The sequence below is a fragment of the Bombus flavifrons genome, chromosome 8 (assembly GCF_040668555.2).
Source record: "Bombus flavifrons isolate JBK064 chromosome 8, iyBomFlav1_principal, whole genome shotgun sequence".
Taxonomy (NCBI): domain Eukaryota; kingdom Metazoa; phylum Arthropoda; class Insecta; order Hymenoptera; family Apidae; genus Bombus; species Bombus flavifrons.
The window spans coordinates 2,388,523-2,404,120 of NC_138449.1; the positions used below are offsets into that span (position 1 = coordinate 2,388,523).

Genomic DNA, 15,598 nt, shown 5'->3' on the forward strand with positions numbered 1-15,598 from the left:
CTAATTTGCTTTCACTGGGATATGTTCAGATTATATGGACATTATGATATTATGGTATATATTATTTTAAAATTAGTGATAGCGCTTCGGCGCTATAGGCAGGATATTTAAAATTTACGCGGCCAACAACGTGTTAACTACGCAATTTTAACTTTCACGCTTAGTAGCTTTTCTTTTAATTAATCACTAAATTTAATAAACTATTATTTTATCAATGAAAAGAAAAATTATACGCATTCGTATTTCCCGCGGTCGCCGTACTAGCTCTGAAAATTTATGCCTGTCGTACTGCCATATATATATATATGTATACTAACCCACACATATATATATATGTCATTGCAGGTGTAGTATTTACCGTTCGTGCCAGTAGAGAGGTTAGAAACGATTTAACCTGCTTAATATTTCTTTGTTTTGTATTATTTGTTCGCATTTCGTATATCAATTTTTTAAGCAGTATGCGATGACGACTCTCAACCATCTTCGAAAAAGATCTGCCAGTAAGTCAATTATCATTATCAGTAGCGTTTAATTCCATTGGTGACGATACGTAATGTCAACAAGCTCCAATGAAAATTCGCAAAACAAAAAACAAATTCTAATAATAACTTTAGTATATATTTTATTTTGAACGATTTCAAACACAAGATTAATTGGATATTAATCATCCGTCAATCAATGGTCTTATTAATAATAATGGAGACATTAAAATGTAATAGTACTGTGAATATGTACTTTCTACACATGAAGCTAATAAATAAAGCCATAACAATAAAAAAATATGTACGTAAATGTTATATAATTTGATATTTCTTATAAACATCAAAATGAAACATTTAATGGTTGTTTAAATACATTTGTTACACTGCTATGACAAATGTATACAGTTGTTATTCCTCATTATTTATTATTTTGGAGTTTTTAGAAAATCAATCGATAACTTAATTTACACTTTATATTTTTCTAGGAGCTGTACAATTTTTACAACCGCATAAGTACAATGCTTCCAATAATCTTAGGTTATTCCTCCGAAATGAATCGAACTTTGTACCGAAACGAGTGCTCATTGTGGCAAAATTGTCGCGATATCATTTTGAAAAAATACGAGAACCAAACTTGAGTGACGAACAATTAAAGTTTAAATTATTGGAAAGGGGTTCTGATTATGATACAATGATAGCTAGTCATATGGCAACCAAACATGTAAAAAATCAAGTGATTGAAGTCTTGAAAAAACTGAATATAGAATATAAAATAATAAATAGGTAAAAATACATAATTCTTATTCTGTGAATCTTTGTTGAGTTAAATATTTATTAAACTAGCGCTGTGTTTATCTTGATTGTTATGCTTATGTATATTCTATAAGGGAAAATCTAGACAGATCAAATTTTATTTGGGCTGATTTAATTCTTCCGATTGGTGGCGATGGGACGTTTCTGTTGGCGTCAAATATGATATTCGATGACAAGAAACCAATAATTGGTATTAATTCATTCCCGGAAAGATCGGAAGGGTATCTTATGTTATCTCCGAAATATACGACAAGGATACCTGAAATTTTCGAAATGCTAAAAGCAGGTCATTACAACGTAGTAATGAGACGAAGAATTCGTACGACGATAAAGGGAGATAATATTTGGGACCCTCCTTTCCACACGCACGAAAAAGGTCGCGTTGTAGGTGAAGAAAAGTAATAAATTGAGAGAGAGAGAGAATCACTTTTTATATAACAAATTTGAAGACATCATACATTACAAAAATGTTTTACTGTTACAGATTTTACACACAAGATCTGAAGCAAGAAATATCAAATAAGTTACCGAAAAAAAGACGTTTGCCTTGGTTGGCATTAAATGAAGTAAGTTACACGCAAATAAATCATGTGTTTTTTAATAATTATGGATTTAAATTTAACATCTTTTAAACATCTAGGTATTTATAGCAGAAATACTCTCTGCTAGAATAAGTAATTTACTAATAAATTTAAATAATGAAGAGAAATATCATTTGGTAAGAAGTTCTGGCTTGTGTGTTAGCACAGGAACAGGATCAACATCTTGGTATAGATCTATAAATACTGTTAGTCCACAAGTAGTAAAAGAAATACTGAGCCTTTTAGATAAAAAACAAACAATTGACAATGAAGAGATTGAAAAAATCTCTTCTACTTTCAATGCTGGTTTACCTTTTCATGCGGGTAAGTATAATATTGTATTAAGTAAAAATAGTTATAATAAAATATGTATATACAATATAATATTTGTATTTTAGAGGAATTAAAATTGTGTTATTCTGTAAGAGATATGATGGTAAATAGCATGTGGCCTACACCAAAGTGTCTGCAACCTCGTGGATTTTGTAAAAAGCTGACAGTAATATCACAATGTTACGATGCTGGTTTAGTCCTTGATGGTGGCATAGCAGTACCATTCAATTTTGGAACTACTGCAGTATTGGAGACTTATCCTGAAGATTCTTTACGAGCACTAACCCTTCCAGATTGATAAGTATTTATTTTGAATAAAAATCTAGTTTTGACTTAATTTAAGAAGGTGGGAAATAGTTTAAATATCAACAGTTTTGATGTATTGAAGATTAACAAGGATTTTACAGTATGTGAAATTTGTACTTTCGTATCTCAGAATGTTTTGGAATTTTATAAACCGCATTTGATTTTATATATATGTACAATTTCTCAAAGACTACTATAATTTTATAACGCTTTGCATTCTGCAATATAATTATGTACATGTATAAGTTAATGTAAACCATATTCCAATGAATAGCAGTAATAAAATCAATATAAGTAATGTTTATGTAAATGTAATATCAGTGAATTTTTATCAAATTGTATTTCTTAAGAATAAAGGAACAAAAATATTGTTTATACGTAAAAGTTCTAATCAATTGTTTATTTGCTCAGTTTGTATAATTATCTTTTATAATGTTCATGTGCATCTAGACTAAGCCCATCGTGTGCGCCCTTTTTATACAAAAATACATTGTCTAATTTAGAACGAAAAATTAAAAGAGCCTTTGTTTAATGCTTTTAAATATTAAAGTATTAAGTAGAAAAATCTTCAAAACGTGGGACACGAAAAAATATTGCATGTCGTCGGTGTTCTAATCTTATTTCACATTGTGTCGGTAATGTTGGAAATGATGCTAGAATCCCCCGAGATGTGAAACAACAGAATACACAGTCTTTTAGCTTTATTCTGTGCTGCCCATGTTACCTCATCTATGTTAGTAATAATTAAAAATACAAAAATATTAAAATATATTCAGTAAATATTATTTTCTATACGCAGATAAATTAACTTCTTCTCGTATAAAAACATCGAAAGATGTCACTATGTTCATCACCATCACATGGCGCCACCGTTGTCCATATAGTAAAAAATTTATGTGCAACTCATGTAGATAAATTGCTAGATTTGCAAATATTTATCTCTGTACAACGAAACTCGAAATATTAGTGGTGCTGTTTAAAATTAAACATTTCGTTGGAAATTCTTTCCTTCGGAATGATACGCGAGTGGGATATGTTAACGCTTAATTCTTCACCGATGCGATTGGATTTATGAGGACCTATAAGACCTAAACGGTAAACAAGTCATTCATTCATGATTCTTTTTTATTCTAATGAAGGCAATATAGTTTTTACATTCTTTATTTATGGAGGTATACAAGCCAAAATTTTACAAATAGTATTATATTAAAAAATCTGGGAAAAGAAGTTAATTATCTTCAAACTGTTAGTCTGAACGCTTCTTCATAAAGTTTGAGGTTAAAATGTTTCGTTAACGTCAATTCAGCTGAATATACCGAGAGAGATCCTTTGTTATTAGCATTTTATTCATGATTACGGAAACAGTATTGGAGGAGACTGTACGATTTACACAATAAACATGATTCTATATATATTTTGAGGAAATGTTTTCTTAGCATTGGTAAGGCCATCGACCGCATCAGCTGTTGCATTTCGTATATGTACTTTCGGACCTTAAAATTTACTTGTGTATTTTGTTAAAAAATGAAGCTATTTCTGGAAGAAAAAGGTATAAAAACATGATTCATCAGATGTAACAAAAAAATTTTAAACACATGCTCAAACAAATATTTAAAGATAAATAAAATCGTTATCGTGATAAGTATCGAACAAATTTCTGTAAGATAGTGGATAAGAGTAAAGTTATTAGCAGATCTGTTTTCAGTATTTTAATGTGAAAATGTAATTTTTATGAGTCCAATTCATTCGTACATTTCTCATTTATTTTGTATTTCGATCATTGTAAAAAAACATGTAAAGTGTAGACTCCTTTTATGTGATCGCTTATGAACCAAAAAATGACTTCACTAAAATGTATGTAATTGAACAACACATGTATATAATTCGATATCGATTAATGCGAATATATATTTATTTGTTTGCATTAATGAGCCCAATAAATGTAAATACTTCGATCTAAATAAATAAATAATTCTTTGCTATCGAAATTATGTACATGTACACGAGTACATAAAAATAGAAAAATAATGTTCGTGATAATTGAACTAGATGATGCCTTTGTGCACGATGATCACGTCCTTGTAGGAAAATCAATGATTATAAATATAATTTTCAACTACATAATTCTGAACTTGCTTCTTGTAGATGTAAGCGAAGTTGAAACAAAAATTGCCATGATTATTAGCACTTACTAACTTTTATTTTATAGGGTAGTATAATTTTTATCTCTTAAGAATGTCAATTCGATCACTTGATATCTTATAAAAGAAATTGCATTATTGCGTATTCCCGGAATCACAATGCATATCGAAGCGCATTTAAAAAAACAAACAAAAACAATAAGAGCCAGTTACTCATAATAGTACAATAGATTTAAAGTGTTCTGAGTCATGTACTAATACATGTTTCCAATATCAATATATGTATAAACAATCTTTTTTTCATTCGATAATTTAAATAAACCGATAGTCTAACAATGCACAAATACACAAAATAACGAATGTAAATATAACGTGTAAACATGTTATATCATATAATGGCAGAATTCCTAGTATTAGTCTCAAATAATCGGTATGTATTTCCAGTAGGTATAGTATCGATTCGATATATTATTCTTGAAACGTTAATCGTAATTAAAGAGTATTAACCCTTGTTGGAAATTTTATTCTTCAGGTTACTGTTGCGCATATCAAAAGATACGGTAGAGAATGGCAGAGGACGAGAGGCAAATTAGAGCGGCCGCAGAAACCTTGCTGAGTGAATCTGTAAACTCCCACAGGAGTTTGTACACTCAACAAAATGTAACGCGAACTCCGGATATCATCCTTAGCGAGGATCTTATCGCGGGTGCCATGCATAACGGGAGGATGTCCAACGTCAGACGCTTCTTTTGCCTCTTCGTCACCTTCGACCTCCTGCTTACATTCCTCATGTGGCTCATTTGTACAATGGTAAATTGCACATGTTGCCGCAACTAATTCGCAATTGGAGAAAAAATAACTTTTTCATTTATGTTCGTTTAATCATACATGAAATATTATCAACTTACCCGAAATGTATATTTAGATTGCCGGTGAGAGTTTGGAGTCCGCCTTCATGAATCAAGTAGTCCATTATCACATAAAAACCTCGCTCTTCGACATAGTGGTAAGTACCATGGTAATTATATGGCGATAACTACTCGAAAAAGAACGAAGAACAATGTCCAAAATGACATTCACTTCGTCGAAAACAGAGATTCTAAGGATTTCATCTTCTCAGATGGCAGCGATTTGCAGGTTTACCGTGTTGTTGCTCTTCTATGCTCTGCTCCATTTGGATCATTGTATTATCGTAGCTGTAAGTATCGTAATTTTGTAAACGATTAGAATGCGATTAATCGTAAAATAGTAATATACGATATTGTATAAAAGAAACGCTATGTGATTTGTTACAGTTGACAACTGCCACGACGTGTGCTTTCTTAATTGCTAAAGTGTTTCTTTTTGATGTAAGTGCCAAGTCTTTTTTTATGCATTAAATATTTATAATAGCAGACATATTATTTTATCACTTTCATTTTTAGTGGTCGATATGCAATCAACCAGTATTTCAGGTTCTTCTTATCCTTACATCTTTTGTATTGCCTTGGGTGGAGGCTTGGTTCTTTGATATTCGTGTGTTACCTCAGGAAACACAAGCCAGAAATTGGTTTAGAAGTACGATATTTATAATTATTTTCATTATTGAACATTAAGATGGATATTGTGTATTAGTAGTAAACAGAATCTTCGAACTGATTTTAGATTTTGCGGATAATGAAAGAGAACCGCTCCTTCGAGGAGTTGTTTCGGAATCACGTCAATATACCAGCGAACCTGGTACATTTTTTACACCTATGGATTCACCAGCTCATTCTGACAACGAGGATGAAAGTTTTAGAACACCAGGTAATACTCGGGGCTTATCAAAAGCAACTGAAGTATTTCCACCTAAGCCTCTACCAAAACTCACGACAGAGATGGTGAGCAAAAATTGTATAATAAATCCTAGCAAGATATTAGTACGTTTAATAGTCTTTTTTAAACGATTCTTTAATATTTATAGATACAGGACTATAAACGAAGAGCAAATATATTAGTGCAAACTTGCCACGATTTATTGCAATCTAAAGATTGGCAAATTCAAAATATAATGTCAAATGGTGATATTATCTTTTATATAAACCGTCCTAAGGAAGGCAAAACATTAAAGATAGTAGTAAGTTTAAATGGGATATTAAGTTTATATATATTGAAGATTTTTTATTGTGAAATTGATTTCATATGATTTTTTAAGGGAACTATTGAAGCTCCAGCTGGTATACTCGTGAACAGATTATTCGACGAAGTTGAATTAACACCGTCATGGAATAGACTCGTTACAGAGTCGAAAAAGTTACAGGTAACATTTTTTTTATTATGTCTTATTTTTTACATATTTATTAAAGTGATAAATTATGATTTCTCAATCAGGACATTGATGAAAATACAGATATTGTTTATCAAGCCACAAGTGCCCAAGGAGGAGGCATTATTGGCGCTCGTGATTTCGTTATTTTAAGACATCGTGTGCAGTACGGTAACTATTACATAAATAGTGGAATGTCAGTGCCTTTTACGTCATTACCAAATCGCAGTAACGTCGTCAGGTAAGATTGCAAGATATATCTTTAAGATTATGCTATATCAAAAACTAATTATTTGTGTTAACGTTTTGTTAAAGAGCCGAGAACAAGCTAAGCTGTTGTGCAGCAGAGCAATTACCTAACGACGAGAGTAAATGTCGATTTACATGGATAATTAATACGAATTTGAAAGGCTGGCTTCCACAAAAAGTTGTAGATAAATCAATGTCTACTGCATTGGTAGATTTCATGTCTTATGTAAGGAAATACATGGATGATACGTAAGGATCAACCGTTTAGTACATTGTAGGTTTCGATATTCGATCAGAAAACCACGGTCTTTCATAATCATCCTCTGGATTCTTGTGATTGAAGGAATTTCGTTTTTTTATAGCATTTTTAACGTTCCGAGAGTAACGTAATTGTTAATCAAGTCAAATATGATTTTCCTACAATGTTTTCCATGTGCATTAGTACAAACTAAATGAAAAATGTAGGAGTCTATGAATGTTTGTTTTGTGGAATTGACAGACTGACAAAAGGACGGTAAATGACTTTTTTCCATATTTCGTATTTCCTAATCGGAAATTAAAGCGAAGAGATGCTTTTTATAGATGAAATATGTTTAAAAAAATGATTGATGTCTTATTTTCGATACATTTATACAGGATGTTATCGAAGTAGTGGTATAAGAGGAAAGAAGGTGATTCTGCGCGAAAAAGATATAGAACAAACAGATAATATAAAATAAAAAAATTACGTTTCGTTTTTGAGAAAATCGAAGTCGAAAAAATGTCACTTTACATTTTCGACTTATTTTTTTATGTACATTCACTTCCTTTCAGCTTATACCACCAGTTTGGCAACACCCTGTATCTTAAATTAATAGAGAAGTTAAACATGCGTCTTGGGCAGGCACCATGTTTTGTAATTACTTTTCAATATATTATGACTTAACTATTATATTACTTGTTTATAAATTATTGAAAAGCGACATTATCATAACAAAATCTAATCTTTTTATTTATAAATCGTCTAAAATATTGACAATATTTATGACATTTAATTTTCTGCTTTATTCGTCTTGATAATTCTACTTTGCATTTTTAATTTTTATTTGACTATGTTGAATTAAGAATGCAAATTATGTCCAGGTAAAGTCACTTTTGTTATAAGAATATTATTTCGAAATATTCATTTAGTTAATTACTTTAAATCTTGAAACTTTTGTTAAATTGCAGTGTAAATATACGAACATATACAGATATATAGTGCTTTACACAAATTCTTATTTGCCTATATATTCCACTACAATTAATTGTATTTACAATACACGTTTAATCATGATTCATGCATGAATGTGGTTGACTATGTTTATCTTCATTGCATGTACAAAAAAGGCAACAAAATATCAGGGAGTAGTTAAAGAACAAATAGTTATATAAGTAATTTGACATGAACAACGTAATGGAATGTTTAACAAAATCTTTTAAACTATTTTCATATCATTATAATTTTTTAAAAAATATACAATAGCATGATTCATTTTTAATGGCCGTTTCTCGTATATTTTATTCTTCGTATATTTCTCTATTTCTATGATTCCATAGGTGGTATTCTTTATTATTTACAAAATTCATTTTATTCACTAGATATATGCAGATTGTAAAAGAATGCATTTGATAAATTATGAATGAAAAATACACAGAGAACGCGCTTATAATATAGTACGTATGTGTGTGTGTGTATGTATATATATACATATATAATATAACATATATATATTCATATTATATAATGTATATATATTATTATATATTTTTTATTTTATTATTACATTATATCATATAAATATATATATTTAGTAATATGTAATAATATATATAACAATATATAATATATTAAATAATTTAAAATATTATATATTTTTTATTTTATTTTATTATTACATTATGTTATATTATATATGTACATATATATTTTTATTTAATAATGTAAAATATATTATATAATTTAAAAAATATATATATATAATCTATATATATATTAACGTAGTAAACTGTACATTTTAAAACAGTGGAACCTTGAAGAAAGTTATGGTACATCTACTTATTCATGACGCTAATGGAGATCATATCAATGAAAATATAGCATTTAATGTTAAGAAATACTTTTTCCACTTCTAATAAAGTTTATTTTTTATCTTAGATGTTATTGCAAATACATGATTGTACAATCTATAAACGTGATTATTGTATAGTTACTTTTAATCGCATATATTTGTATGTATATACATAACAGTCCATGTTCCGCTAGTCACATTTTTATTCTTGTAGTTAATTCAAATGAAGTTAGTTGTGTGTTCGATATCTAAGTTTGTAAGTCTGAATTACGTTTGCAGACAAATAACGATTAAATTGGATGTCAAGTTTGATCTGATTTTATAAAACTGGCCTAAATAAGGAAAATTGCCTATGTGAATTGACGTTAATTGTACCGAAGTAATAAAATGTAGCAACTTTCTTTCGCTAAAGAATTTCATATAATTCATTTAATTTTTCCAGAGCTTGTTTCAGTCACGTTTTATGTAGAAAATCTTTTAAATTATATTTTTGGCTGATTATCATTTAGTCCCAACTAAAATTCTGATCTATAGTATAAAGTCGTGATGGCAATTTATCGTATAATTCGTGGCACGTATTCATGGTAACTTCTGCGTATCATGCCAGTCGATATTGCAAGACATGGTATTTCCACGGAATTATGCAGTTGATGTTATAATTGTATTGCTTAACTTGTTTATTTGTTATCAACTCACCCTTTTCAAATACCTGAGTTCCAAACGTTCCAAAAATAACAATGCCCTCTACGTATGCATTCGCACTACACCACGAAAGTGTTTATCCCATATCCGTCACGCTTAAATTCTGTATCTAGTGAATGTAAAGATAAGATTCTGTTATCTCGTGTTACAGCTTACCAAAATCTATCGTTATCCGAAAAAGTTATCTTTAATACTCTCGTAAAGTTTTATCCCTCTTGAAGTTCGAAAGTTGAATAGTGTTCCCTCTTTAGTCAAGTTCGCGGAGCAACGATACATATAAATTGCAGTATAACGTGGTAAATCACACTTACCGAAGATCCGAGATCTCATATGAATAATTCGTAAACGAAACTTTGTTGTTGTCCTGAGACATAACCCGTAAGAAAAGTTATCCGTAAGAAAACAAGAAAAGTTATTACAGTGCGCACACATTAATGCGAGCGAAGATGTAGAGTAGCGTCACGTTAAGTGGCCGAACTATGTCTCGATAACTGGCTATCGTTATCCCCACCAGTCATGGGAACTGATTTTATGAAGCGACGCTTTAATGTTGCCTATGTGAAATAAATATGTCAGGCTATGATTACATGCGTGTTTTGACGAATTGAATTATTAAAGCAATCAAATATGTGTATAAATTATTACGAGTAGAGTGCAAGTTTTTACGTAAATTTATATTTTTAAGGGTATAATTAAAAAAGTATAGATTCGATAAAAAATTGTTTTATCCGCTAAGTATTATAGAAAGCACTATACTTTGAATATTATACATGTATATCTTTTCATACTATGTACATTCTATACAATTTTACACTTTCAAATTTCCTGCAATAAATGCATAAGAATCCGCAATCTATGAATGTATGTATACGTATATCGGTTTCCAGATGTTTCATTCGTCAGTATGACAATTTGCTAGAACACATCCACTGTAACCGTAGCCTTAGGTGCCCGTATTGCATTCGCGCTTAATGAAAATGAGAGATACTCCAGATTTCTTAGAAGTATACCGTCCTTGGTAACTGACCAGATAAGGTCCCAACCCGCGACCGGTTAGCGAAGTATTACTATATAATCGGTGGGTCGGTCACGTGTGTGTGTGTGTGTGTGTATGTGTGCGCGCGTATGGTGTGTGTAAAACAGGTGGCGCTGATGCAGGAGCCACAACCGAAATCGAGAAAGTCAGTCAGTCGGTCTCGCGCCTTACGCGTGTGCTTGTCATGTTTTGTGTTCGTTCGTAGTATTGGGGCGTCGTGTTTCATTATCACGTATTCACGTATTTAAAACGATTGTCAACGATTTATCGTGACAAGAACATTCTTTCTGTTCAATTCTACGAGGACAACAACAGGAACTTGCATCTAAACGGAGTGACGCCGGTTCAGGACGATGCCGGAAACGTAAAGGACGCTTCGAAGCGTCTATGACAGGATGATGCAGAAATGGTGAGTGCAAAATAATTGTTATCGCTTTTTCTTCTTCGAACGTGTTTCAATTTTAAAAACGTCACTTAGTTATTCATGCAAACCTTATATCTTGTAACTGAAAGAAAATTACCATTTACCGGTTACAGTCGTTCGCTTTATAAGATCGTAGTGATTTGAATCGACGAAAGCGCAACTTTATGCGACTGATTCTGAAATAAACGTAGTTTAGTCGTCTGTAAGCGTGTAAGTGTCGATTGTTTCTAAAGCGTAATAGTCGTGCGTAGAAAAATGTGATTCTAGGAGATCACGAGTAAGATTTAGTAGAACGTTGAATCTGATCGATAAGAATTCCAAGACACGTTTGACAAACGAACATTTTCGAGCATCAATGATTCTTGCACTAAACCTATGGTCGATTGAAGTATAGGTAAAACTTGTACCAAAGTGATTAAAATTAAAGGTGCATACAAAATTGCGTAATTCTTTATAGAAATTCTCTAGAAATGCAAATTTCGTTATAAATTTATGACTTTTATGAAATATTATTAACTGATCATTTTGATCAGCATGGTAAATAGTTGTAATATTAAATTTGACGCGTAATTCGAGATTGTCATCCGAATTGAAAGAAACGTTTAATAAGTCTTAACTTCTGTTTTGACTAATTCGTTTTTCAAATACGGGACATATCGAGGTCGCACATTCGATGTCTATTCCTGATCCTTTGGGCGCGATCCTATTGACCTTCGACCTTCCGAGTCAGGCAAATATACATATTAGATATCTCTGTGTATACGTTTAGGAAGTCGTGTATGCACGATGTTCCCGTTTTCTCGCGAAATGTAGAATTCTGCGGTTTCGAATGCATTATCCTTTGAAAAGTAACGTCCTCGTCTCCCATCTACCTCTCGCTCCTTTTTTCACTATATGTGCACTTCCGTTTCGAGGTAACTTTGTTTCGAACTAGTTCCTACCGCCTTTTCCTTCAGACTCCAGAAGAACTTTTGACGTTGCACTACGAGCGTTTTCGATTTTCGAATGTTACAAATATTGTTGTTTTATCGTTTCAACTTTAATCTTTTAAACGCTTCTTTTTTATTTTTACTATTTTCTCCCTAAATCTCTCTAAATACGTTCCAGAGTAGCATACTGAAACAGACAGCAGTTGAAATAACTTTAATCTTTCGAAGCTTCCATCAAAGAAAATCACGTTTTTTTTTTATTTCAGAAATCAAAATCAGACAAGTATAATTAAATTAAATTATAATTAATTTATTTGTCTTTTTCGGGAACGTAATTCGTAATATTATGAATTCAAAGAACATCGGCTGAAATTCCATCCACAATAAATTTAATTACTGCTGTATTTATTACACATCTGTTAAGAATTAATTATTCTATATCTTAATCTTCCACTAATATATAATATAAATATAATTTAGAAATGTCTTGTAGTAATAAAAAGTTATATTGCAAACGATTCTACAAAATTACGACCGTTTTGTTATGTCAACAGTTCTCTCTCGCACGGAGAAAGGTTTTTTGAGGAACGTAGATACATATTCGTATGGTTGGTACATGTGTAAACGAACTATCGTGTTGCATCGTCGGGGGTTTTGTTGACAGTAGCGTAGACGTTGACCTTTGGCAGCAAAACAGTTTTCTAGGCGTGACGCTGTTTCCCTCAAGGTAAATCGATTTCGCGCGTGGTTTCGAAATTTAAATTTAAACATTAAATCCCGTCACACTGCCGAAATTTCTAGTTCCGTTTCTACATTCGGTAAAACGCCAGTGGTTTGCTTGTCAGATGCAACCGTTAGTACGTTCGTTAAGGTTTGTACAAATAACAATAGATTGAAAATGTTTACATTTGAACCTTCCAATTTTTGAGTTCGAATTTTCGCATCTTTAGGTCTGAATTTTTGATTCTTTTTTTTTCAATTTTCAAGTTCGGATATTCAAATTTTTTTAATTTTACATCTTTCAATTTTGAACTTTGGACCCTTATGTCTCTTTTTAGACGAATCTCGCAAAATCTATACAATTCTTGTTTAATTTCCTCTTTCCCTGAAAACCTTCAACACATTAAATGTCGCTCCCAGAAGGTCGACACCAAACTTTCTGTTTAGGTGATATCGATATACCAAACGTTTCTTTTGTTTATACAGGGTGGTATAGAATAACAATTTTTTTTAAATTCTTTTTTCTTTTTTTTTAATTTTTCCATCGAGACAACGATCTACAGTGAGATCCGTTATAACGTACCGCACGCGTACCGAGCCACAATTCAAAGTCGATTTTCTCGAAAACAAAGCCTCAAACGAAAAATTTTTATTCTATATTTTCGACTTCTTTTTTCGCGTAGAATCACCCCCTTTCCGCTTGTACAACATAACAAACGTCCGCTTAACAAACGTATATGCGTTTCAAAGAATCTAGTTATTCGTTGAGAACGCTCACTAATGATATAAATTCGTTCATAAAGCGCAAAGTATTTTTGAAACATTGGCTAAACTGCGTGCACCCTTATACGAAACATCGTCAAATCGAAACCGATGTTCCGGAACTATTGCGAATGTCGGATATGTCAAACTCGACTTAGCGAAAGTCCTTGGTGTTGTCTTCTTGATCGAGAGACTATTAATCTAACGTTGGCATTATTTCAAAAGTAACTTCTGCTTTTCGCTTATAAATGGCTGTACTTAGCGTTTCGCTGCGTCGCGGAAAACCACCCAACGTTATAATAGTAAACTTGTCATTATTGATTATGTAATTTCTCAATTTAACAACGAACCTCATTATTTCTCTATATATTCCTATTTATTTCTGTCGAGAATAATCAACTTCTTCTATTTTTCGTCCTTCATTAGGAAATTTAAATAACGAGGATCCAATTAATATTATTATCCTTTATGGAGGTTTATCATTTTTTGAGGTTTTAAATATTTCATTCGGCAAACTTTCGTCAAATTAGACAATTTTACGAATAGCAAGGAAACGTGTTTTAAATTGTTTTTAGTTAAATTTACGTAAAGATTTATGAAATATTCCGATTTCGTTCTTCTAACTTATCGAATAGCATTGCATCGAGCCTTTCATTTTCCAGCTTCGATATTGTCGCTGTCCTAAGTTGAGGTTATGTTGAGTTGGCAACTAAGTGATTGCGGATTTTGTCATTACCACCTAATGACAAAATCCGCAATCACTTAGTTGCCAACTTAATAGTATCATTCTGTCAGGAATTGAAACGAATGTATGAAAGGAGCTTAATATCAATATTTAATATAAACAGGATTTGAGATCATTTTTTCTTAAGTTTAAAAATATATTTGTAAACGATTGCACAAGGATAAGATTTTGCACAGATTAGCATTCAGATAGAAGGCTTAAAAATTAATATTATAATTAACGTCCCGTCTAATTCCAGCCATTTTACAAATCCCTTCTGATAAAATGAAACTCATGGCAAACCAAGTCGATGATCGCAATAAATTATGTTCGAACAAGTTACGTTCAGTGGTTAGCTTTCCTATCGATTTCGACGCGGATGAAGATCTTTAACGGGGAAATAGACCAAGGCGAATTTATTGGTAGGATCTCGCGTCTGTGCTGTATTTATAAAATTTATGGAAACATCTAAATGGGATAAAGATTAATATTTAGCAACGAAAAATGCATGGAGTGCCTTTAGAGTCTAATATTATTTACGTCTACCTTTTCTTTGGGTTTCGATACGAGCGAAACTTCCTAACATCGAAGGAGAATAAGTTTCTTGATAGAATCGTTTAAATTTGTTCTGTAACCTATTCACTGAAAAATGCTCATAGACGAAGATTCAATATCTCACAGTAAAGTGCACAAATGGGTTATACAAATGGGCGAATTTACAATTTTTGGAAAGTGGTTATAAAATTTTTGTTCAATCAAAAGCCTGGCGACTATAATAATTGGAGGTAGGAGATGAAAGAGCTGGAAAGTGGATATCAAAAGGCAGCAAAAGCAGCATGAAAATGTTACTTTTTCAGCGTTTTTAACCCCATGAATCCTCCTCTTATCTTTCACTTCGTCTTTCTCCATATTCCTCAAACTTACGTGTATCTTATTATCATTTCTCATTTCTCTCTATTTTTATTTTTCATATAGTTACGATATTGCCAACAAGCGATTGTTAACTATCCACTTTTGAA

At 31.6% G+C, this 15,598-nt stretch overlaps 3 protein-coding genes across 3 annotated transcripts in view; all 3 read left to right on the forward strand.

The window, feature by feature from the left end:
- Window positions 1-339: 339 nt before the first annotated feature.
- On the forward strand, window positions 340-3,036 carry LOC138182463 (NAD kinase 2, mitochondrial). The gene is made up of 6 exons (XM_069118349.1): window positions 340-500; window positions 968-1,265; window positions 1,370-1,693; window positions 1,780-1,861; window positions 1,936-2,200; window positions 2,275-3,036. The coding sequence occupies exons 1-6, from the start codon at window positions 464-466 to the stop codon at window positions 2,505-2,507; spliced, it is 1,239 nt and encodes a 412-aa protein (XP_068974450.1). The 5' UTR covers window positions 340-463; the 3' UTR covers window positions 2,508-3,036.
- An 81-nt stretch (window positions 3,037-3,117) lies between these two features.
- Start1 (Steroidogenic acute regulatory protein-like) lies at window positions 3,118-7,452 on the forward strand. Its single transcript, XM_069118350.1, has 12 exons — window positions 3,118-3,248; window positions 3,315-3,610; window positions 5,189-5,466; window positions 5,582-5,662; window positions 5,777-5,854; window positions 5,952-6,005; window positions 6,081-6,213; window positions 6,301-6,518; window positions 6,602-6,754; window positions 6,833-6,937; window positions 7,009-7,184; window positions 7,259-7,452. Exons 3-12 carry the CDS (start codon window positions 5,224-5,226, stop codon window positions 7,443-7,445), a joined length of 1,428 nt encoding a protein of 475 aa, XP_068974451.1. The 5' UTR covers window positions 3,118-3,248; window positions 3,315-3,610; window positions 5,189-5,223; the 3' UTR covers window positions 7,446-7,452.
- A 2,989-nt stretch (window positions 7,453-10,441) lies between these two features.
- Dgk (diacyl glycerol kinase 1) overlaps window positions 10,442-15,598 on the forward strand; it is a 153,292-nt gene continuing 148,135 nt past the window's right edge. Inside the window, exon 1 of the mRNA XM_069119309.1 lies at window positions 10,442-11,429. The gene's annotated coding sequence lies outside the window, so the exon portion shown is untranslated. The remainder of the gene's footprint in view (window positions 11,430-15,598) is intronic.